The 24226-nt window shown below is 31.2% G+C and overlaps 1 protein-coding gene across 1 annotated transcript; it reads left to right on the forward strand.

Moving 5' to 3' along the window:
* Positions 1-13219: 13219 nt before the first annotated feature.
* Positions 13220-22697, forward strand: LOC127702656 (zinc metalloproteinase nas-36-like). The gene is made up of 7 exons (XM_052206946.1): positions 13220-13410; positions 13929-14058; positions 15463-15597; positions 15747-15865; positions 17043-17161; positions 21157-21278; positions 22635-22697. Coding segments are annotated over exons 1-7 (645 nt in total). The 5' UTR covers positions 13220-13392; the 3' UTR covers positions 22637-22697.
* Positions 22698-24226: the final 1529 nt, after the last annotated feature.

The following is a 24226-nucleotide window of genomic DNA, read 5'->3' on the forward strand; positions in this document are numbered from 1 at the left end:
ATTTCTAAAACAGAGTAATAAATTACTCATACAATGTATCAAACATAACTGTTTTATCCAGGTTTTTATTATAAATAATGGTAAATGAAGAAAACGTTAGTATTGTCGCCTATGGAGGAAACATACTACTGTTTTACCTTTATTTAGGTAACGTTATTAATCGCGGAACCAAATTTGTTAATGACAAATTTTAAAAAGTACATAGGATCTTTAAAGTCAAAGGTCCATCAGAAATGTAGTTTATATTGAAAATTTTTATTTACAGAAACTCAAGTTTTCCTATGGAAAGGGTCCGGCCAACCCCATCAAATCAGTCTACTTTTATGAAAAGGACAGTGATGAATGTTTTCCGGGGAAAGAACCAAGCAAGGTTACTATAGTATATGATTGTAGCTATTGTGTTGTTATTTGTTATCGTTTTATTTGTTTGTAATTTTTTCTTGGTAGTTTATTTTTTCGGGTGGATAGATTTTTTTTAGGGATCCGGAGAGAGTTTAGTTTGGGGAAAAGATGCAAATGGTAAAATATTGTAATTATAAAGCTTTCGCACCAGTTAGCCGTACTTGTTTTGAATGTGCGTTTTATATTTCATTTCAGAAGTCCTTGTTTTTGCCTTCTAAGAACTTCCAAGAAGAAATCGTACTTCTATATTCTACACGCATAGATGATGAAAAGACAAATTGCATTAGAAAGAAGTGGGAAGATATACAGAAAAAAATGAAGACTTTCAGCAGTTTTTAATGTAACAATGGTGTAATATCTGTAACTTATTTCGTCTGATGGTCGATAAAGATGCCAGTTTGAAGATGTATATTGATTAAATGATTAATTTTAACATTTTAACATCGTATATTATCATTGTTTTATAATAAAAAAAAAATGTTTACAGAAATCAAAGCTGGTTTAAACCATTTGAAATTATCAAATTTATACATTTAGATAGACAAATAAAAGACCAAAAATGCGAGATAAAGTAAAATTATTAAGGACATATACTTTGGTTTAATTCACTTTGTATTTGTTGTATTGTATAATGAGTATGTATGACATTATTTTTCATTTAATTGTTATAATAGCTTTAGTAGAAAACGTGGTGGTCAATATCGCACCACAAAATAATAAATAAATTAATAAAAACATTAATGTATGCTTCTATCCAGGTATCATACGCTTTAACTAATTAAAGGTTTACCAACTGGTAAAAGGAATCAAATTTTCCTATAATTAATTCAGCCTGTTCAAGCATTGCTCTTCAAGATAAAAATTATTCGTTTGCCTGATCTTGGACAATCAATGTTATTTAAAATTTAACAAAATACAAGTTTTACCAAAAAGAAATAATATGAACCTTTTTATGGAAAAAAAATAATCACATTTCATTTTACTATACAATTATAGCCTTTGTATGAGGTCGATACAAGGATATATTGACCTGAAAGAAGTATATTGACTGAGGACGAAGTCCGAGGTCGAAATACTTCTTTGGGTCGATATATCCTGTATTGACCTCATCAATAGGCTATAATTGTTATATTATTAATTTCCGACCATATTTGTATCAAAATCCTCATTTGATTTTTTGATTTTCACGGTTGGAATTTTATAGATATCATATTGTCTCCTAGACAATAACAACATTTAAGTTGTTATTTAATTTACTTTTTTTTTACATCTTATGTATATGAAGATTTTTTTTCTTCAAATAATCGATCATAGATATTTTTTTAAAAAACTTATAACAATATCATGAAATTCATTACATGACGTCACAAAGTATATCGGTTTTAACATATTCTAAAAATAACCGTGCAATATGCTTTTTGCTGTGCAATATGCTTTTTGCTATCCGCCGTTTTCTCTCTACCTTCGGAAATATAGTTCAACATGTGACTATCTCTGAACGAATCAAATTAGTTAAAAAATACAAATTAATAATATTATCTGATACAATAAACATTTAGTTTAAAATTTATCATGATATATATTGGAATGTGACCACTAAAGATTCAAAACGTTTTTCTTTAAATGATTTGCAGAGTTGTGTGTTCGCCTTTTGTGGTTTCTTAAAAATAAATGATTTTTTTTTCTCTATTTGTGTTACTTTTTTTCACGGCAATTGTTTTCAAAATACTGAATGACATCGTGTTATAGGTCATACAGACCGGCCGTGTAATGTGTAATTAATGAAAGAACTCAATAACTAATCCATGAAATTTTAAAATATGTTACAAAAAACTTTGATATGGAGGAAAAGGGTTTGTGTTTAGTGATTATTAGATAATTGTTAAATGCAAACGATGTGGACTGGGCTGTGTAAATTTATTTATGTTCGGTGTTGTAATCTAATATTAATGGTATAAATAAAGTTGATGTTTCCTTATTTTGCCAAACGATGCAAACATATTCCAATGTTTGACTACAGTTTATTAAAACTATGTCACGGTACTCAATTTTTAATTAAAAACTAACCTTAAGATGTATTCGCTAAATGTTTTTTTATGAGTAACAGCTTGTGCAAATTTTACATCAATATATATAGTATTGGTGAAAAGGTTTAGCAAAAGATATAGTTAAAACAATGCTAGACAAAGCTAAAGTCTTATTTAGCTTCTATTTTGTGATTTCATGGACAGAAGGTAAGGAACCTTGTTAAAGAAGAAAAGATTTGCCTTGAAATAATACAATATAAAATGAGGATATGTGGTGCAATTGCCAATGAGACAACTACCATAGGACAAAGATATGAACAATTTGAGTTCTTCACCGTACGGCCTTAGACAAGGGGCAATAACCCCTGCCGTAAAGTAAGCTATAGTGCTCCTGTTAAATAAAATGTGGAGCAATTCAAAAGGGTAACCAACAAACAATAAACAATTATGGCAAACAGCAACCACTGGACTACGTCTGAATTTTGACTGGCTTATCAAGAATGAGGTGGGGTTAGAATACTGTAATGCAGTGGTTAATGGGTTAATTTCTGTGATATATTGTATAGAATGTACTGAAACAGAATAAATGATTCATTTTTATTTAAAGAGTGAATTTAGATTTAGCCTTATGTAGATTAGCCTTTCATTTTGTTAAGATTTAAATACTTTACATTCCGACATATATTTATAAACTGGTAGAAACAAGAGATCTTATTACAAAATTATTGCGGAAGGAATCAGCCTTTTTAGTGTTACGTCATGGAGAAACATATATATTTTTTATCTTATTTGATGATTAGCTTTAAAGTTTTGGAATGCATGATGCGCATTCATTTGTTTCAATAATGTCATTCATTCTTCTGGAGTTTGTCATCCGAGTTGATAAACTATTTCAGAACTTGCCTTTTCTATCGTAATTTGCCTTGATAGTCGGCTTATTTAAAAAAGAAGCTACTGTACCAACTGATTGTTTCTTAATGGTAATATCATATTTCTTTTAATATTTTCGGACGCCGTAATGTCTAGGATGATCGTTACCAATTTTTTTCGATTCCATTTGTTCTCGCCAAAATCCCATCGTTTTTTTTTGTCCTTGTTTCTGATAATGAACAATGTACTAATCGTCGGATGTTTACCCGTTATGAGCTAAACGATGAGTGACGAAAGTTAGTGAAAAATCCAAAAAGAGAGGTGAAGGATACTAAAGGGACATTCAAACTCATAAGTCGAAAATGACAATGCCATGGCTAAAAAAGACAAACAGACAAACCACAGTACACAAACCACAACATGGAAAACTAAAGACTGAGCAACACGAACCCCACCTGACATATTGACATATTCTAGCTAAAAGGCTATTATACACATGCACTCCTTCATGATATATTTTCGAAACTAAAAGTTTGGAATGATAAAAATGCATAACGTTTGAGATGGGAATAACCAGAACGGACGAAACAGAACCATCTTAGGTCAACTTTGAGTTCTATCAAAATTACACAATTTGTTTAACTGGACATTCACACACAAAATGTAACCTTTAAATCATACTCAAATCTACTAAAACTAAAACACTTGCTACCGGGAGCTATACCATAACAATATTCAGCTAAAAAGGTAAAGTTCAATTAAAAAATAATTTTACCAAATTTTCTTGTTTGTCTGAACTCTTTTGTTTTAATAAGTGAACACTATTGTATTATGCTTCTCATCAATCAATTCTCTGCTGGTTAGTCAGAAAAGGTTAGATTTAAGATACAGTCGAATTAACTAGACCTCATCAGATACGGTTATTAAATGTTATGTCCGTTTTATTGAACAATCGACCACCACAAGGAATAAAATAAGCGTTCGTAGTACGCATATGACTTTTTTATATCTTATAAAAAAGAAAGGCGAATGATACCAGAGGAATATTCAAACTCATAATTCGAAAACAAAATGACAACGCAATGACAAAAAAAAACGCAAAACGACCAAAAAAACAAACAACAATATTCAAAACACCCAGTTTGGTGTTATATATATTTATCAATTATGGACTTTTGACAAGGTCAATATGTTATATATGGACCTGTTCAAATTATATTGACCGAGGACTGTATTATGGAAATGGACTTCAATTTTTTAAACTGAGTTTTACTGTGCACCTTGCTGTGTGTTTGTTTATTCTACATTGGCTAGAGGTTTAAGGGAGGGTTGATGTCTCACTGAACATGATTTACCCTGCTGCATTTTTGCGCCTTTCCCATGTCAGGAACCTCTAGCCTTTGTTAGTCGTTTGAGTGTTTTTTTATGTTGGTTCATTTGTATATTTCGGAGTTTAGTGTGTCGTCTATTTCGCTGAACTAGTACACATTATTGTATAGGGGACTGCTGAAGCCTGCTTTCGGGTGTGGAATTTTCTCGCTGCATTGAACATCATTTGGTGGCATTGGGCTGTTTTCTGCTCTTAATCGGGTTGTTGTCTCATTGGCGCATTACACGTTTTCATTCTCTATTTTATCCAATGTTCATTCTGTGTATTTTACATTGTTTTTTGCAAGATTTTTAATACTGACCGTAGATATATATATATATATGAATAGAAACATAGCGTTCATATACTTAGAAATAGAAACAAGGCTTTAGATACATGGAATACCCATTGAATCACGTGATCGTAATAACCAATGTAACAAGAAGACTGCTACATCATATGTAATATATAATATTATTATAATTCATGTATATTCCATACAAACTACTCGTATCGAAAACTTTTATTATTTTTGCTACGTTAACTATTTAACGTAATCATAATAGCAATTTTATATAATTATAATTTTAGTTTGCATTAGATGACATAATGTTAGAAAGGAGAAATCTCCACTTGTATTTGTTTATAGTATTTATATGCATGTTTGTTTAATATTATTGAAAGGAGCAGAAACAAAGCCTTCTGCGGGGCCAGGAGAATTGACAGGTAGACTAGGTCCAAGCCCGACAAACAGTGTCCATAAAGTAATAAAAGACCTTCGATTGACTTTAAATGGGAAAAGTCTAAATTTAAAGAAATCGGAATTACAGGTCAAGAACTTTATATTTTTTTCTTGATTACTTCTTTACGAAGCTTTTATTTTTTTTTCACTTGCATCTATCTTTTTTGAAATTATTATCTGTGGTTAAAGTTATATATGTCAGCGTAAAAATCTGAGTGTGAATTTTTTTGCGCAAACGTAGCATAGTTGAGAGTTGTCTCGCCACATCTTTTTTTTAATTCTTATATAAAACTGAACAATTACTTTTGCAGACTGAGTAATGGACCTTTTTAAACTAAAAAAAACGTATCACTCATTTGTTTCTTTCAACTAGTTTTGATTATCACTTTTGTTTAAGTTTTGTATTGTTTATCTGTAGACACTTCTTGATTCCCATCTTTTTGGAGACACATTGGAGGAAAGGGCAGAAATATGGCCACTGATGGCACAGCTAAACGACATGATAGCTTCGGCAAACAATGAAAAAATCGAGGTATATTAGTATTATCTTATAACATTTCATGGTCGTTATATATTTTTTTGGCATGTTGAATATGTTATGTTGAATATGTTTAAGTTCCAAAGTTCAAACTCACTCAGTCTAAAATGACCTCAGATGAATCTGGCTATATTCTAAGGTCCCTTTTGTTCACATAACTCATCACGTGTTTATGTCTTCTAGGCTTCCAAATATTGGTGTTTGAGTGTTCCTGATGGTGATAAATCCAGGAAGCACTACGGATGCACGAATTAAAGTGTTATTATCATTTATTCGATTACTGGTTTTTGATCTCTTCCTTGATATCTTCTCCCTCTTTTTTGTATGTATCGCAACTTGATTTTTTATGATTATGTATGATAATTTTAAGTAAGTAAGACTAATATTTGCACTGGCGATATGATAATAATCACAATATAGACTAACTTTACATGCATGAAGGGAAAGTCCTGGAAAAAAAGAAACCCTACCAAGGTATGATACAGAAAAAGTAATCTAATCGGTCGTGACTGATTTTTCAGTGGTTGATTTGGTTAGTTTTTGTCTCAATAATGTAAATCCTACATCTCATTATTTTAACCTTCTCTGGCTATCAAGCTCTAGCTTGTCCACAAATGTGTCGGTTAAATAAAACCGACTGTTGCAATATATGCATGCATTTCTAAGACCATTTCAGTATAAGCAAGCAAACATAAGACCTATGCAATATATAATCCAAAAAATAAAACCTGTGCAATATATTTATGCATAACTATACCATTTGCAATATAGTTATGCATACCTCAGAACTTCGCAATATATTATGCATTCCTCAGAACTTCGCAATATATTATGCATACCTCAGATCTTCGCAATATATTATGAATACCTGAGACATAGCGGTATAGTATGCATTAATAAGACATTTGAAATATATGTATGCATACATTGGACTTTTGTAATTAACCATGCATACTGGTTTTTGTTGCAGGAAGAACTATTTGTGCATTTTCTGGTCAAAAATTACGTCATAGAACTTACAATTGTATTTATAAACGCATGATTGTACTTCCAGGAATTTACATATGCATACACTCAAATGACTTTGTGGTAATGTAATATTTGGATTAATTTCCGCTCGGTTTCAAAGCCTAATGATCACTATAGGGTTGTGTTAAGTAGCATAATCCGACAGAGTACATCATATCGCACGATCATGCGATATTTAAATGTTATACTTCGAGGGAAAATATAACTGAAATCGTTTTTATGATTTTCCTTGATATTTACAAATAGCAGGTGAACGAACTTAAAGATATTCATAGGTGACGACCATATGATTTTCTGGGAGGGGGAGGGGGATTATAGAATTTTGGAGATGAATATGCTGACCTTTTAAGAACTGAAATACAAAGACATGATGAAAATCAAAATTATGCTCTACAAAATTAATGAAACAATTGTGACCAAATTTTGGAAAAAAAATTTGGCTGCTTTGCGATTGAAATAAATAAGACGGCCTAGTAACAAGTTGAAATGAATATTATGCATGTGCGCCAGAAACCTTTTGCACTATTTCCCTAGCGTGACAATAATGTATTTGACTCTACAATCCTCTTAATAAAGGCAACAGTAGTATACCGCTATTCAATAGTCATAAATCGATTAAGCGAAAACAAATCCGGGTTACAAACTAAAACCGAGGGAAACACATCAACTATAAGAGGGAAACAACGAAACAACAGAAACACTGAACTGCAACTAAAACAAAAGCTAACATACATAGAAACTGACTATTTAATAACAACTGCCATATTCCTGACTTGGTACAGGACATTCTAAGAAAAAATGGTGGGTTGAACCTGGTTTTATGTCTAGCCAAACCTCCCGCTTATATGGCAATGTTAAAAATACCGCTAAAATGACAACATTACGTGACAGGAATACAGTACAGATAAACGCAAGAATAATCAGGATAGAAAAATACATTAATAAATAATATGATAGTACATTACAACATGTAAACCACAGAATAACATCGGACACCTCCCATGAATTTACGACGGTACACAAGTACACCACAAACGAAGTATAAACTGTGTGTCACACGAATGTATGAACGCCACAAAAAGTGAAGTATTTTTGTGACGTTTATATAATCACAGATAAATTTCTAAAAATAGAATAGATTTGTTTTATTGTAGACACGTACAAGAATATAAAATTGGAATTGAGTTTGTAATGGTGATATTTTATGTATTTTCTAACCATGAAAAGAATATTAAATTGGAATTGTGTTTGTAATGGTGTTATTATTTGTATTTTCTAACCATGTCGGTTTTTCTTATAAATCAAATCTGTGTATAAACAAAAACATCCTGTAGCTTTAAACTTAAAATCATATAAAATAAATAGCTGATTTATTATCTTAACTTTTACATACATATATCCGTTTTTCTCTAAAAAGCATTAAAAACATCATCTAAATTTGTACTTTGAATTTAAAAAAGAAAACTGAATATTCGGTATTATATTAAAAATTGTAATTGATTACATTGATTTGATTTCATGTTAAATTGTTTTAGCGGAATTCTGCGAAGCTGATAGAGGATGTTGATGGATTAATCGAAGACGATATTATATTGGACAAAGAAGATATACAAGATATTATTAAGGCTTTTAAGCAATACCCAGGATTAATGAAAATTGGCTCTAGTAGGAGTGGCACGGCTTTTAGACTCAGTTCAGTGGTAATTAATAAAATAATATCATCCATCTCAACAACAAAACAAAGTCGAAAACAAATATGATTGAGAAAAACTTTTCCTGACTACCAATAATTTCCTTACAGTAATGGGAGTAACTATTTTTAATAGTTATAAGAAGATGTGGTATGAGTGCAAATGAGACAACTCTCCATCCAAGTCAAAATTTATAAAAGTAAACCATTATAGGTCAAAGTACGGTCTTCAACATTCAAACAGGAAAACCAACGGTCTAATCTATATAAAAAACGAGAAACGAAAAACACTTATGAACCACATCAACAAACGACAACTACTGAACATCAGATTCCTGACTTAGGACAGGTGCAAAAAGTAGCTGCGGGTTTAAACGTTTTAATGGTACCAAACCTTCACCCTTATCTGAAACAATAGTGTAACATCACAACATTGAAAGACACACTATAAAATATCAATTGAAATGGCTTAACTCAATCAAAAGACATATTAACACCAGTGAACATACACTGAACAGATAAATTTGATCTATGATACAATGTAAATACAAAATAAATAAACTAAGGGAAGAATACTTAAAGTAACATGGCATACCGCTGTGAAATGTTAAACCATTTAAGAAAAACAATATGCTTGAACAAAAATATCAGCCATTTGCAACTACTTTAAACACAGGTAAATGAAAATAATTCTATTGTTAGGTATACGTGTACAGTTCAAATGGAGAAAGGAAATATTTTTACAAAATAAATAATTTTGATGTTCATAGTACGAAGAATTGAAAATGTATAGTAATACCAAACACTTATCAAAGCTGGTATACAGACCAGATATAACACTGAATAAGTAAACATTAAATTACAAAAAAGCATTTAAATTAGTATCAACAGGTCAAATAAACAAGAAAGTACGATTTGAGAGTACTCGCAGTTACTGACAGCTAGTTAAAAGCCAAAAACAATTAATGATAAAAAATCACGCATCAGAGACTAATGCATGAATTTCACCTCCGACAGAAAACGGCGGATCCACAAGAGACGTCACAATCTTACATAACATTTAAAAGTAAGAAAGTTCGTGAAAATGTCATATGATAACATGTTCTAAACAACTTATAAAATGTACAGATTTTTAGAGCTTCAGTTCAATAATACTTTTTTAGTATTTTGCATAAATATTTTTGGATGGAATATATTACAGGAACAAAGCGAAACTTGGCGAACGCTTCTTAAGGATAAAAGCAAAAGATGGAAAATGCCAATACAGTACCGAGTTAAAAAAGGGATAAGTAGTATGTAACAAGGTTAATTTTTTTTAAATTGAATATACGATCAGGCAGAAATTTATAGTTTGTTTAATCGTCTATTCACACATGAGTCTTAACTAACTTTTATTTTTATAAAATATAACATTGAATTTCATATTCAGATCGAATGTATATTCACCATGGATCGCTTCCTAATTTTTGCTTTGTTCGTTCCTGAAGCTGGTGTGTCCAGAGATGCGGTTCGGACACATGAGGTTTGATAGCGTTGTTTTATTTTGTATACCCTAATTTTTGTATTTTACTTACTTTGTACTTTATCAGGAAAGTGCATATGTCATTATATTTTACTATAGAATATGCACTATCACCAAAAAAAGTTTCCTTGTTGGTGTGTTTGTAAGTTTTTTTTGTATATTTGTATAAAAAATTTAAGTCAGCTGTGTTGTTTGTCTGTGCTGTACGTTTACACAGTTTTAGCTGCTTTGTCCCAATTATTGTCACGTTAACCAATTATGTCTGGTCGGGTTGCTCACCAAATTTTGTTCGTATAACGGAACTATAAACAACTGTCATACAATTGGCAGGTTTAGTTGGCTATTAAACCAGATTTAACACACCACTTTTTTCTTTAAATGCATGTATATATATATATACCAAGTCCGGAATATGACAGTTGATTTTCGTTCGTTCCGTTGGTTGATATAGCCGAGCGTTTGATTTTGTGAAGTTTATGGGATTCTTCCTTTTTTTTAAATTACCTTGGAGTTCGGTATGTTTGTTAATAATTTTTACCTAATATGATACAGTAATTGAAATATGGTAGCAAAAATGTTATAGTGAATTGAATGATGAAAATCAAGAGCAGTGTGTGTAGACTTCAAATTAATTGTTACAATACAATCGATGACGGTAAAATTGGAAATAGCTATACTCATTTTATTCACTGGTTTATGTGATCTAAAATTTTTATATTCCCCCTCCCGTAAAAAGATAACACAAAATATGATTTAAAGAACAACAACAATCAGACGCTCTTATTTCGAAAAAAAAACACCATTTGTGTAAAGTCACACACACAGAGCTTAAATTGACCTTTTTGTTTTATTTCTTTTAGAATTACTCGACTATTTATAATTCAGCTCAGGTAAATATTTTGAAAAAATATATATTGCACGGAATGTTACAAATGTAATTTTTTTTTAATCGTAAGCTTATTTTACAGGTACTCTTATTAAATCAGCAACAGATGTATGGGAACAAAATACTTGTATAAGATTTAAAAAAAGGAAGGGTGGAATAAAGGGACCTAATATCATCTTTAGAAAAGCCAAAAATAAAAAGTAAGTTACAACACACTACTATATTGCAATATGTGTTATGCTTACTCTGAAATATGTCTACACCTTTATGTATCTACGAAACGTCGATATGCTACTAGTATTAATAAATGCGACAGTAGATTTCCGATGTTCAATCTCGTAAATCGATTAAGAGTAGACAAATCAAGGTAACAAAACAATGAGGGAATCGTTTAATGTGGACTCTGTGTTATAAAAATAAGAAGATGTGTTTTAATTGCCATAAAGACAACTTTCCACCAGAGACCAAATGACACAGTAGTTAGAACTATACGGCCTTCAACAATGAGCAAAACCCAAACCGCATAGCAGAGTATCAAAGGCCCCGAAATGAAAATTGTATTTAGCCATTTAAAGACTCTTAACCATTCAAGTTGGTAAAATAAAGTAGAAATGTGACAAATACTCATACTCTTCGACACAATTTTTTAAATCACAATTTTAAAGTGAATGCCATGTTTTCTTTTCTTCAAAGGTCTAAGAAATTATTTTACTTTTCTATGTCAATTGCATCCGGAGGATAATAAATCAGTCTTTAAAGGTACTATCCGACAACCTTAGTTCTTGCATTAAATTTATTCGGAGGAACATGATATGGGGTAAATCATGAGCTTTTATTTTTTTTTTTTTTCAAATTTGCATTTTAATATTGTCTTTCGTCATCATAAACATGTAATCTGTTGTATCGCAGAAGAACTTCATATATTTCTTTGAAAATAAGGCAAACAAAATAAACAGCTTTAAGGTCTTAACTTTGCATAAAGAACTATAAATATCTAGATTATGATGTTTAATAAACAACATTAACACCATAACCTTTCATTTTTTCTTATACAGAAAGTGCAATTCAAAAGTTGGTAGAAAACGTTTTTTTCAATATATAAATCTTGGATCTAATTGTCATAAGGTATGTAAATTATTGCTCTGTGAGGTACAATGTTTTGCAGATGTAAAAGTAGTCTTTCCATTGAACGGATGTATCTTCCTTTTGAATAGTGTTGTTAACTATAAGCATTGATTTTGTTTTGATAGAGTAAAACATAACTAAATATATAGCTATACAGTTATGAAAATTAAAGTCCTACATTCTGTCACTACTATTTATTTATATGTTGGCAGTGCACAAAATATGCGAATTCTGAGCTGGTTTATGAAGTCTTTACACTAAATATGTACTGATTGATTCTTTAGTCTACGAGAGTATGATTTATTTATTAGCTGTAGCAGAAAGGTAATGACTATTGCAACTCCCGAATGGTTTGTTATTATTTTTTTTTTTTTCAAATGAGATAATTAGAAAGTGTAAAAGTTCATTATGTGAAACATGTCTAAGTCTAAACCGAGAAAGAGTTAAATGTATTCATTGTATGCACCATGTGGCAGAAATGACTTCATTAAAACATACAAGATCAATTCTGTTCTCAAAATGATTAGTCTTTCTTTTTCTATACGAAATGACGTTGCCAAATAAAGGTTATTAGCTCTGCAAATGTAGTAACTCAGATTTATGTTTTGGTTCAATCTGATTTATATCGATTTCGTTGTGGATAAAACGTGTGTTACTTATAAGCTTCCTCGGGTCAGCGAGGGAAACTGCCAAGTATTTCATTACTATTCTGGACGAAAACAATAGAAATCGCTTGGCAATCGGAAATATGGAGGAACATGAAATGGGTTAATACTTATGACATCAGCTGTATAACAAGATGAAGATTCTAGGGTTAACAAGTAAGCATTACCACAGAGTATCTTCCTATTCTCCCACAAAGCATTTTTGTGTTTTCTATAACGAACATTATATATATAACGTATAGGAGATCATCTTTCTATAACTCTTCGTCTTTGGACCTTTCACTTTCGAATACGTACCGTGGACATTTTTATATATGTGTATATTCATTATTTATTTACAGGTTGGGATAGTTGTTCACGAAATTGGTCATGCAATTGGATTTTGGCACGAACAATCTAGACCAGATCGTGAAACTTATGTTGATATCTTAGAAAAGAACATTATAAAAAATAAAAAAGGCAATTTTGTCCGGTACCCATGGAGTGTATCACGGACATATGGGCTGCCGTATGACTATAGTTCACTCATGCATTATGGAGCATATGTAAGTAACTTGATACACAACGTGAAAGATAATATGAATGTTTTGTTTTAGTTTATTAGTTGTATTTTGCTGCCTCCCCAAAAACGATATCTCGTGAACTAAACTTAATATATACACAATGCCCTTTTTTAGTGACGTTGTATTCATGGAGTAAACGGCATCAACGTTTAAAAAAAATTAGTAGATATGTTTTTTTAAAAGTTACAATCTTATATTAGACATTATTTTAGCCTGAATGTGACTTCAATCGTTGTCCGACAACTTCAGTCTGTTCATAGTTGTTAGATTAATAAAGTAAAAATTGAAATATTTTCATATATTTTTTTTGTTTCAACTATCTTCTATAGATCAGTTTCAAAACTGCATTGAAGCTTAAGATGAGAATAGTCGATCACAGAAACAATATTCATTAAGTTTTACTTTTACTTTGGAAGTACATTTTCAACACAAGATCGGTAATTATTGTGGCGATGTCTGTTCCATTTCTCAAGTGGTATTTTAACGCATTTCATTTGCAGTCTTTCTCCAAACCTCCTGGAACAAAGAAGACTATAATACCCAGAAAAGCTGACTACGATAGAACAATTGGTCAACGTCAAGTTCTTTCGTTTTACGACGCTAAAGCGGCGAATTTTCATTATTGCAATTGTAAGTACCTATATTAAAGATTTAATGTCCTTCACTACAGGAAAATGTAATGTGCCTTTAGGAACTAGCCATTGTACTCGTGCAATTCTGCATAAAAAACGTGATTGAAGTTATACATGCTGTTCTTGAGATTTTAAAAGTTTTGTCATACTACAAATGGTCCATGTGCAAATATTCGTGAATGTTATCTCTCGTATAATATCACAAATATTTGGTGCAATAACCTTATTTACTTAAATATCTGATGTCAATCTCAAATATTTTCAAATTCTCTATAGAATATGCTGACAAATGAAAATCACATTGTCTGTACTTCCTTTCAGAAAACCGTTAAATATTTAATTATTATTATTTGTTTGAATCAAAATGGTATTTTTGATAAGTATATAAATATTTTCCGTTCAGGGTGATTCCAGTTAATTGATTGATATGAATACCAAAATAAACTGACAAATGATTGAACGACATGATTCTAACAAAACTTAATTCCTATATCAAAAGAAGCGCATAGATATGACATGATAGATGATTAATAAGATAAAATAAATAATAAAGAAGCTACAATTTAAACGGTTTAAGTTGAAAATTAAAGTATCTTTTCCAAGCATATAAAAGAGCAGAATATTGAATAAATATCCGGTTTGATAAATTTTGTTTAAATCAGCTAAACAATTTCGCTTACACATTATTGTCTTGCAAGACATTAATTTTACCTCATCTAGATCCGTATGCATGTCACATGTGATGATACGTGTAGTGCAACATCAGGTGTGATGAGCATGTTCTGTTATAAAATTATATCCGATGAAAAGTTGAAATTACGGAAGCAAGCAAAATGACTGATTCGAACCGCCAAAAAAAAACTAGGAAAAACAATAAAAACATTTTATATAGGTAAAACGATGATTTACATTAACTTATTGTATTCATCTATGATACGAAATAAATAACGGAACAAAACTCTGTAGAGAAATAAGGCTATCAGCTACATATTTGTAGAACATGTTAACAATGGTTGAAAAAAGTGTTAACAAAAATATCAAACTCTAAGGTATATTAAAAAAGGGGAACTCCATAAATCCGTACAATGACAAACGTTAGGCTATATTAACAAACGGAACGAATTAAAAACAACTGGCATATTCTTCATAACAACTGTGTAATGTACCGAAAAAAATCTAATTAAAAATAAGGAGCTACGGTATGATTGGCAATGAAGCAGCTATCCATTGAATAAACTAAATAAATCTTTATATTCATAATTTTTCTAGCTAGCCAGTTGATTTTATCTAATTTATAAAAAGAATGTGGAAAAAATATAATTTACAATTTCAAAGAATTTCTAGATGCGTCTACAAATGAGAAACTTTGATTATGACATAGTGTTCCTTAATTATTGTACAGCAAAATGTTCCGGTGGTCTGAAGTGGTCTAAATGTAAAAATGGCGGATACAGGAATCCAAACAAATGCACCGAATGTAAATGTCCTGATGGATTGACAGGACGTTATTGTACAAGTCCTGCAAAATCTCGCCCAGGTAAGTCCATGCCATTATTTTTATTTTTTTTTAAAGAAAATTGTATCTGAAGAAAGGCAATAATTTGAGCATTAATAAACATTTTTTTTATATTTATCTATTCTATGTCTTCATTGTCTAAATGAAGGGAACCAAATTTTGCATTTCAGGTTCTAGTTCCTGTGGTGACATCACGCTCAGTGCTACGTCGTCCTATAAATCATTTACATCTCCTGGATATACTTCATCTGGATATTCTACATCTAATGAGTGTTCCTGGTTGATTACGGTAAGAATCAGCTTATTCAAGAAAACGATTGGTTCGCACCCATTATGTTGAGTTTTTCAAGACAATAACAACAAAAGAATTAACACGAAAAAAACAATTTAACTTAAACTCGCGTCAAAACTGATTTGTGTTAGAGTTCATGCTGTTTTAAATTCATTTATTCTGTTTGTTGCTTCTTAAATGCTATTAGTTTTATCCGAATTTTGTAGAAAGCAATAAGAAAAAAATGATATATAATATATTTTTCTAAGGCATTAACTTATAAAAAAAAATATAACAAACCCAACAAAAAAGGAAAAGTAAAACAAAAGAGAACAAAACAAAAAGATTTAAGAATGAAAAATGTATTTAAATGAAAATAAAACTTTATAAATTTCGTGCGCCTGAAGCGTTTTCCCGAATTAACCTTCATCATGAACGCACAAACCTAGATATTTAAAAGTCAGGGATGTATAAATACGTCGATACGGTATGAGCTATATAAACGAAAGAGACGAAAAATGCCAAATTCCTCTACGGTCAACTTAGCCTGAGGGGTTGGAACCGTAGTTGCATAAATAATTTCTTAATCTATCAACGAGTATTTTAAAATTTATAAGTTAAAGTTAATGAAAAAAAAATATGTGATCTTAAAGTTATCTCCATTTACAAACTACAACATGGTAATAATGTTCTTTCGATAATCTCTTTGTTACAAATATGTATATTAGATACCTTAGCTGTATTTGGAAGACCTTTCGTAATTTTGGGTCTTCAATGCTCTTCAAATTCGTACTCTATCTGGCCTTTTTAACTTTTTTGATTCGAGCGTCACTGATGAGAGTTTTGTAGACGAAACGCGTGCGCGTCTGGCGTACACAATTTAAATCCTGGTATCTACGATGAGTGTTGAGTTATAATAAAAGTCAAAATCGTATACAGCTGTGTTTTTTTTATTACTTTTAGTGTAGCTGTTTTCCAAAAATACAGCTGAAACGTATTTTATACTACTGTATAACTGATTTAGTAGTACTTAATGTAGTAGAATGGTGGTTTCTTCTTGAGTTTGTTATTTTAATATTTAATTATCGAATAGATTTTTTTTGGTTTTATTGATTTTTTTTTTTTACATTTTTTTTCTTCTTCAAACTCTGTAAAAAATAAGATAAACTAAAACATTATTGTGTTTTAATTGTAGGCACCTAAAGGAAAGCGAGTTAGATTTCAGTTCCGAGGAACGTTTAGACTTCGTTGCAGCAATTCTTGCAAAGATTATGTTGAAGTACGATATAGTAGTTTGTCTGATGCTGGTCCTAGGTAATGATATGTCTTCCTTATTCAGATATAGCAGCATGTTAGATTTTTCTCTCATGAAAATCATAATTCACAGACAACTACTCTACAATGAGACCACAGGGTGGTTATTTGATATTCGATGTTCTTTACAATCTGTGTCAATGTTGCCTGTGTTGTATATGATTAAAAAGAATTCTCACATAATTATATTTTTGACTGTATTGCAAATGATAGTGCAGATCAGATGCATAACATTAAAAATTTCGTTAGAACTAGAACACACCCGCGACACGGGTCCGCGACTGAATTAAAGTACCTACGCCTTAATTTTAGACTGGATAGTCATGATGATTATAAGATGCACAGTTTTCTCTGCTTTTAAAATCTTTCTGTTTGAACCCGTCCTGGTTTTCTTACTACAACCGGAAACTACATGTAACATATACTATTGGTATCGGTATCGGATTCGGATTCGACCCGGAACTTGTTAATTATTGGTAATATTAATTATGTGGAAACCAAAAGGGCCTGAAGTGGTGTAATTTTTTAATCAACACCATTGTCCTATATTAGTTATATATAAAGTTGATTTCTTCGATTCGTTGTTCTTTACGTCACGCCGGCTAAAAAATTTGACCTCGTTATTTTAGTAGTATAGGTGAGTAGATAAAAAAAATTAAAAAATAGGCCTGTCAATTGGGTACATGGTAATCACAAGATAAAGGTAAGCATTCTTTTCTTGCATATCTATTGATGAGTTGTCGTCTTTAGTTGTAAATAATTTTAGGATACAATCAAATAAGGCGACCGCAGCATTTAACCAATCAAGTGAGAGAAAATAATAACTGATCACAATACAAAAGTAATATGTACAGTTTACTAAAGTAAACTCAAATTTGTATAACATGTAAAAATGCTACTGAAACTTTATCCGACTATTCATACATAACCATATATTGTATACCCTATCTGATAGTTACATGATAAATGATGCATGTGTTAACCAATTTTCTTTCAATCAGTCATTATATCTATATACAAATGATGTGTACAGAAATCAATATTGCTGACTCTCCTTTAAATTTATCTGAATTGACTCTTATAGCAGTGTTAGTTTTTAAATCTGGAAAGATTGATCACTTTCATGAAAAGTGGATAGTATATATAGTTTAGTTTGTAAACGATTTGAATAATTTAAAAATATTACTCAAAAATTTAGTTCAATAACCTTTGGTAATTCAATCAGTTATAAGATCTGGTTAATGAACAAAATATGGAATGACAAATGTACATTAAACCCTAAACTATATGGAGGCAAACACCATTTTCTACATAAGGAAATGCCTGTACCAAGTCAGGAATATGACAGTTGTTTTCCATTCGTTTGATGTGTTTGGGCTTTTGATTTTGCCATTTGATAAGGGACTTTCCGTTTTGAATTTTCCTTGCAGTTCGGTATTTTTGTTATTTTACTTTTTTGTTATTCATACAAAAAACGCACCAACTTGTTGCTTGCAGTTTGCATTTGTATCAATGTTTTTACCTTATTCTTACGCATTGATAGAGACAACTTTATTTCCATAGCATGAACATGCATGAAATATTTGGCACTGGGCGTTAAGCAACCAACAATCAATCAATCAATCTATAGCAGTAACAGTGTTTTCCAATTAAAAAGTATAAATAAAAAAATATACAGGTTTCATATTTTTCAAAGTATTCGTACATATAGTTTAGAAATGACCGCTAGAAGAGAACAAGAGTGAACACGCTTAAATGTCTCGTCTGCTTTACTGACCATTGATTTTATGCTGATATTCCTATATGTAAAGTTTTACTACAATTATCACATAAACTTAACATGATCATATAAAATGAGGTCAGGGTCAGATAAACCAAGCCAGAAATACATGTACACCTTAAAATCATTCCATACAACAAATATAGTTGATCTATTGCTTATAGTATACAAGAAACAGACCAAACCATGGAAACTTTATATTTAGCAAAGAACCAAAAAAATGAGGTCAAGGTCAGATAAATTCTGCCAGACAGACATGTACACCTTACAATCATTCTATGCTTTAAATATAGTTGACCTATTGCACATAGTATCTAAGAAACAAACTTTACCAGGAAAACTTAACATTGATCATTGAACCATGAAAATGAGGTCAAGGTCAGATGAACCCTGCCAGACAGACATGCACACCTTACAATCATTACATGCTTTTAATATAGTTGACCTATTGCATATAGTATCTAAGAAACAAACTTAACCAGGAAAACTTAACATTGACCAATGAACCATGACAATGAGGTCAAGGTCAGATGATAACTGCCAGACAGACATATACACCTTACAATCATTCCATACACCAAATATAGTTGAGCTATTGTTCATAGTTTAAGAAAAACAGACCAAAACACAAAAACTTTACATTGAGCAATGAACCATAAAAATGAGGTCAAGGTCAAATAAAACCTGCCAGACTGACATGTACATCGTAAAATATTTTCATACACCAAATATAGTTATTGTATACAGTATTAGAAAAACAGACCAAAACACAAAAACTTAACTTTAACCACTGAACCATGAAAATGAGGTCAAGGTCAGATGACAACTGACAGTTGGACATGTACACCTTACAATCATTCTATACACCAAATATAGTAGACCTATTGCTTATAGTATCTGAGATATGGACTTGCCCTAGAAAACTAAACATTGTTCACTGATCCATGAAATGAGGTCGAGGTCAAGCGAAAACTGTCTGACAGGCATTAAGACCTTGCAAGATACGCACATACTAGGAGTTCAGTATTTTTGTGATTTTACTTTTTATACCAAATATAGTTATCCTATTACTCATAATAAGAGAGAAATTAAGAATACTAGAAATCTTAACTTTTTTTTTCAAGTAGTCACTGAACCATGAAAATGAGGTCAAGGACAATGGACTTATAACAGACGTAAACTTCATAGCATAAGACATCCATATACAAAGTATGAAGGATCCAAAACTTCTACCTTCTGAAATATTTAGCTTTTAAGAAGTTTGTTAACGATTCCGTGGCCGCCACCGGATCACTATCCCTATGTCTCGCTTTCTGCGACAGAAGTCGCAGGCTCGACAAAAACCAAAAACTTTCAAAAAAATTCTATTTGGACTTCCTGTTTTCTTTAATTATTTCTTTATTTATATTTATTTTTCTTTTCATTTATTTTTTTGGTTGGTTTTAATTTTTGTACAGTACATTTGAAAAAAGTGTTCTTATACTATTACTTCAAGCAATAATTCTATTTCTTCATCTTGCGCATCCAAGCTAACGCCATCTCATCTGGTTTAGTTGTAGTGAGAAAAAAAGAACCACGTTACTATGAATTTATCTCGCATCAGGTCAATGCTTTTAAAAAACTTCCAATTTTTACCAATATTTATAGTATGACAGGTATTTGTGTGTGTTTTCATTTTGTGATTTTATTTTATTTTCTTAAAAATTTATCGAGCAACTTAAAGACATTCGTAATCAACATCAAATTTCTGTTTGAAGTTAACATGCTTTTCTTTCAGCTACAAATTTATTTGTGTTGATTAAAAATATTTTTTGTATACATTATTTTTTCCAAAAAATGAAACTTTACGATATTAAACAAATTAAATCTGTTTTCAAAAACAGTGCTTAGCGCTGAATAAAGTTTTGATTTTAACTCTTGACCTCTTTAATGTGAATCATTTAGACTTTTTAATGTTCAACTTACAGTAGGTTTACACTACTTTTGAATGTTTTCCCTGTTAGTGAAATAAATTCCAGAAAAGTAAGAACTTTGTATTTCAAATTTTACGTGTAGAGATGCAAACTTCAGAATGTACTCATTATTAAACCTGATGGACGAATTATATTCGAAATTAATCATTACAATATTATTTTGTTTTATTCTGCCTTCCAATTCTTTCCGGAACCGTTCTCAAATAAACATTAAACATATGATTGTTCGAAATCTATTACAGATACTGTTGTTACAGCAGACCAAAACTTACATTTAAATCCACTACACGATTTATGTTGATAAACTTCAGAACATTTTCTGGAAAGACAAGGAAAGGATTTAAAGCTCGGTACAAGTATTTTTGTAAGTTTCGTTTTAATATTAACATAATCAAACGGACAAAAAAAGGCAAAAATAAAATACAATTATGTCAGTCCTCCTTAGCTTTCCTTTACATATACTGATCCAATGAAATTAATTGTTTACTTATAACATGCTAAAGTGTTATTTGAGAAAAGTAAATATTACCAGGAGATTTGATAAGTTCTATAATTGACTACTGATCTAGTGGCTGTTCAAATTTGCCATCAATATAAACATTGATTTTTAAATCACCAAATTGCAAACTTGCAAGTGGGGACATTTTTAAATAACGACCTTCCGACTTTCGTAAGTGCCGTACTGCTTACTATTTTACACGACAACCTTTGGACATTTGTATCAGTGATGCCACACATGGAATATAAACAGCTTACCCTTCCAGAGAACATGAATTCACACCGGTTTTTTGTGGGGTTCGTATTGCTCAGTCTTTAGTTTTCTATGTAGTGCTCTGTGGACTTGTTCAACTTTTTATCGTTTAACGTTAACAGTTTATATTCGACTTGTGAGTTTTGAGTGTCCCCTTGTGATCTTCTGTCTCTTTTCTTTTGCAAGTGCCCATTTGCAAACTTCTACTAGATAAAGCCTGAAAGTAAGTGTATAGTACAACATGTACCGATCGCACGACCTTTGGAAACCAAAACAAGTCTCCTACTACATGTAACGACCTGCCGATGAGTATAAGAACCAACCTGAAAAACACTAAATACAGTTGTGCGTACTTCTCTTCTTTAATGACGATTTGCCAGGAAAGACTTATTTTTTTAATCCTCTATTGAAGGAATAATCATAGACATACATGAAGGGGTTTTCAACAGAAGGTCTTGCCACTTAAAAATGATAAGTTATTTAGATGCGCAAAACAAATCTTAAAGAATTACCTTTATTATGTACCCTTGACACCAACATCTCATTCAGATTTGAAACAAGACTGCCGAAAAGAAGAATACCTTTACTTACAAACTAGAAAGGCAAAGTTGTTAATGAGACAAAAGACTTATGAAATACTTTTATTGCTGTTTTGTTTTCGCTTAATCTATTTATGACTATTGAACAACGGTATACTACTGTTGCCTTTATTTTGCATCTTTTTGAAAGTTGCTTGAGTTCTACAATAGATGAATACAAGCTCACAATTTACAACTGGACCAATGCCCTAGCATTGACGTCAGCAATACTCTAATGTGTGCACATCAACTTGATAACAATTATAAGTATATTCAATATGTTAACGTTTATCCCGTTAATATGCAATAATGTGAAGCAGGATACAAACGTGAACTATTAATGTTATAATTCATTTAACCTCAAACTAACTTTCAGTTGTTTTCATTCCAGAAAGTACTACAAAGATCAAAGAACTGCTTCGTTGGTATTACTTCTAAAATAAACAATGTAAATCAGTGTTTTATTTTTGCATAAAAGTGAATTCTTTACATCAGTTGGTAATCATGGTAATGGTATACGTCACTTATACATTACAGTTCTAATGTAAGAAATACTAACCGATTATCTATAAACAGAGAGACGGAAGATACCAAAGGAATATTCAAAGTCATTAGTCGTAAAAAAAAAAAGAAGAAAAGAACGAAAGACAAACAAAAGTATACAAAACACAACAAAGAAAACTAAAGACTGAGCAAAACGAACCTCATAAAAAACGGTCGTGAACTCAGGTGCTTTGATAGGCTAGGACGATCCTGATCAACATTTTAAAACCGTTGTGTTTCTCCTATAAGTACAAACTCGTTGAAAAATATGGTGCCATGATGAATAATTTGGTGCAATCACATTCGAGAAACATTTTCGAAGGGATCACTTCAACATCACCGCTTGGAACTGTTGGTTTAAAAAAGTAAAATAACAAAAATACCGAACTCCAAAATTCAAAACATTTAAAACGGAAAGTTCCTTATCAAATGGAAAAATCAACTGCTCAAACGAATGGAAAACAACTGTCATATTCCTGACTTGGTACTGGTATTTCCTTATGTAGTCTAGAAAATGGTGGATTAAACCTGGTTTTATAGCTAGCTAAACCTCTCACTTGTAACCAGCAACACTTTATAAAGGAAATCATGATAGAAAAAAAAACCATCAAAGATACAAGGATTATAATTTTGTAGGCAAGACGCGCGTTTTGTCTACTAAAAAAAGGTTGAAAAGCCAATTAAAGAACAAAGTTGAAGAGCATTGAGGACCCAACTCTGCAGTGTCGTTATACCGAGCAGATATATACTCCATATGCATGCGTTGCTGGAGTGTTGCTACCTAGAAATAAAAAGTTCACAATTGTTATGCAGAAATCATTGTTTGTCGTCGTAAAGTTTTGTCCTCAGTCGACACTCATCTTTAATTTCTATACGTAAGTCAACATCCTCACATTAACAATGAAATAAAGGTATAACAAAATTACAGAACTCAAAGGCAATTTCAAAAAGGGGTAGTAAAAGAAGGGCGAAAGATACCAAAGGGACATTCAAACTCATAAGTCGAAAATAAACTGACAACGCCGACTTAAGCCGAATTTTAACAATAAACCGTCTTAGAAAAATGTTATGCATATAGTAAGGCTACAACTGAAATTCAGTCTTTTCGGACCCCAAAGTATGCGGGAGGTTCTAGCAACAGCAGAGGAAGCAAATCGTAGGGAAAATTTAAATGACAAGGTGAAAAAAGTGAATAGGGGTTAAAAATATTGTTTCCAAGAATGGGAGCAGATAACTCATAATCAGTGCATGGGTTCTGTCAACTGTAAAAGTGGGTTCCAAACTAGAGTTCTGCAAAAACCTAATTTTCCGGGAATATAAAAACAGTATACGTAGTCAGTAGAAAAAGTCAAGATATTATAAATTTAGAAAATAAGTTCACTATTGAAAAAAGGAACAATAGAAAAAAAATATCAGTCAACGAAAGACAAGTTGCTAATA

The sequence above is a fragment of the Mytilus californianus genome, unplaced genomic scaffold (assembly GCF_021869535.1).
Source record: "Mytilus californianus isolate M0D057914Y unplaced genomic scaffold, xbMytCali1.0.p SCAF_5, whole genome shotgun sequence".
NCBI classification, from domain to species: Eukaryota; Metazoa; Mollusca; class Bivalvia; order Mytilida; family Mytilidae; genus Mytilus; species Mytilus californianus.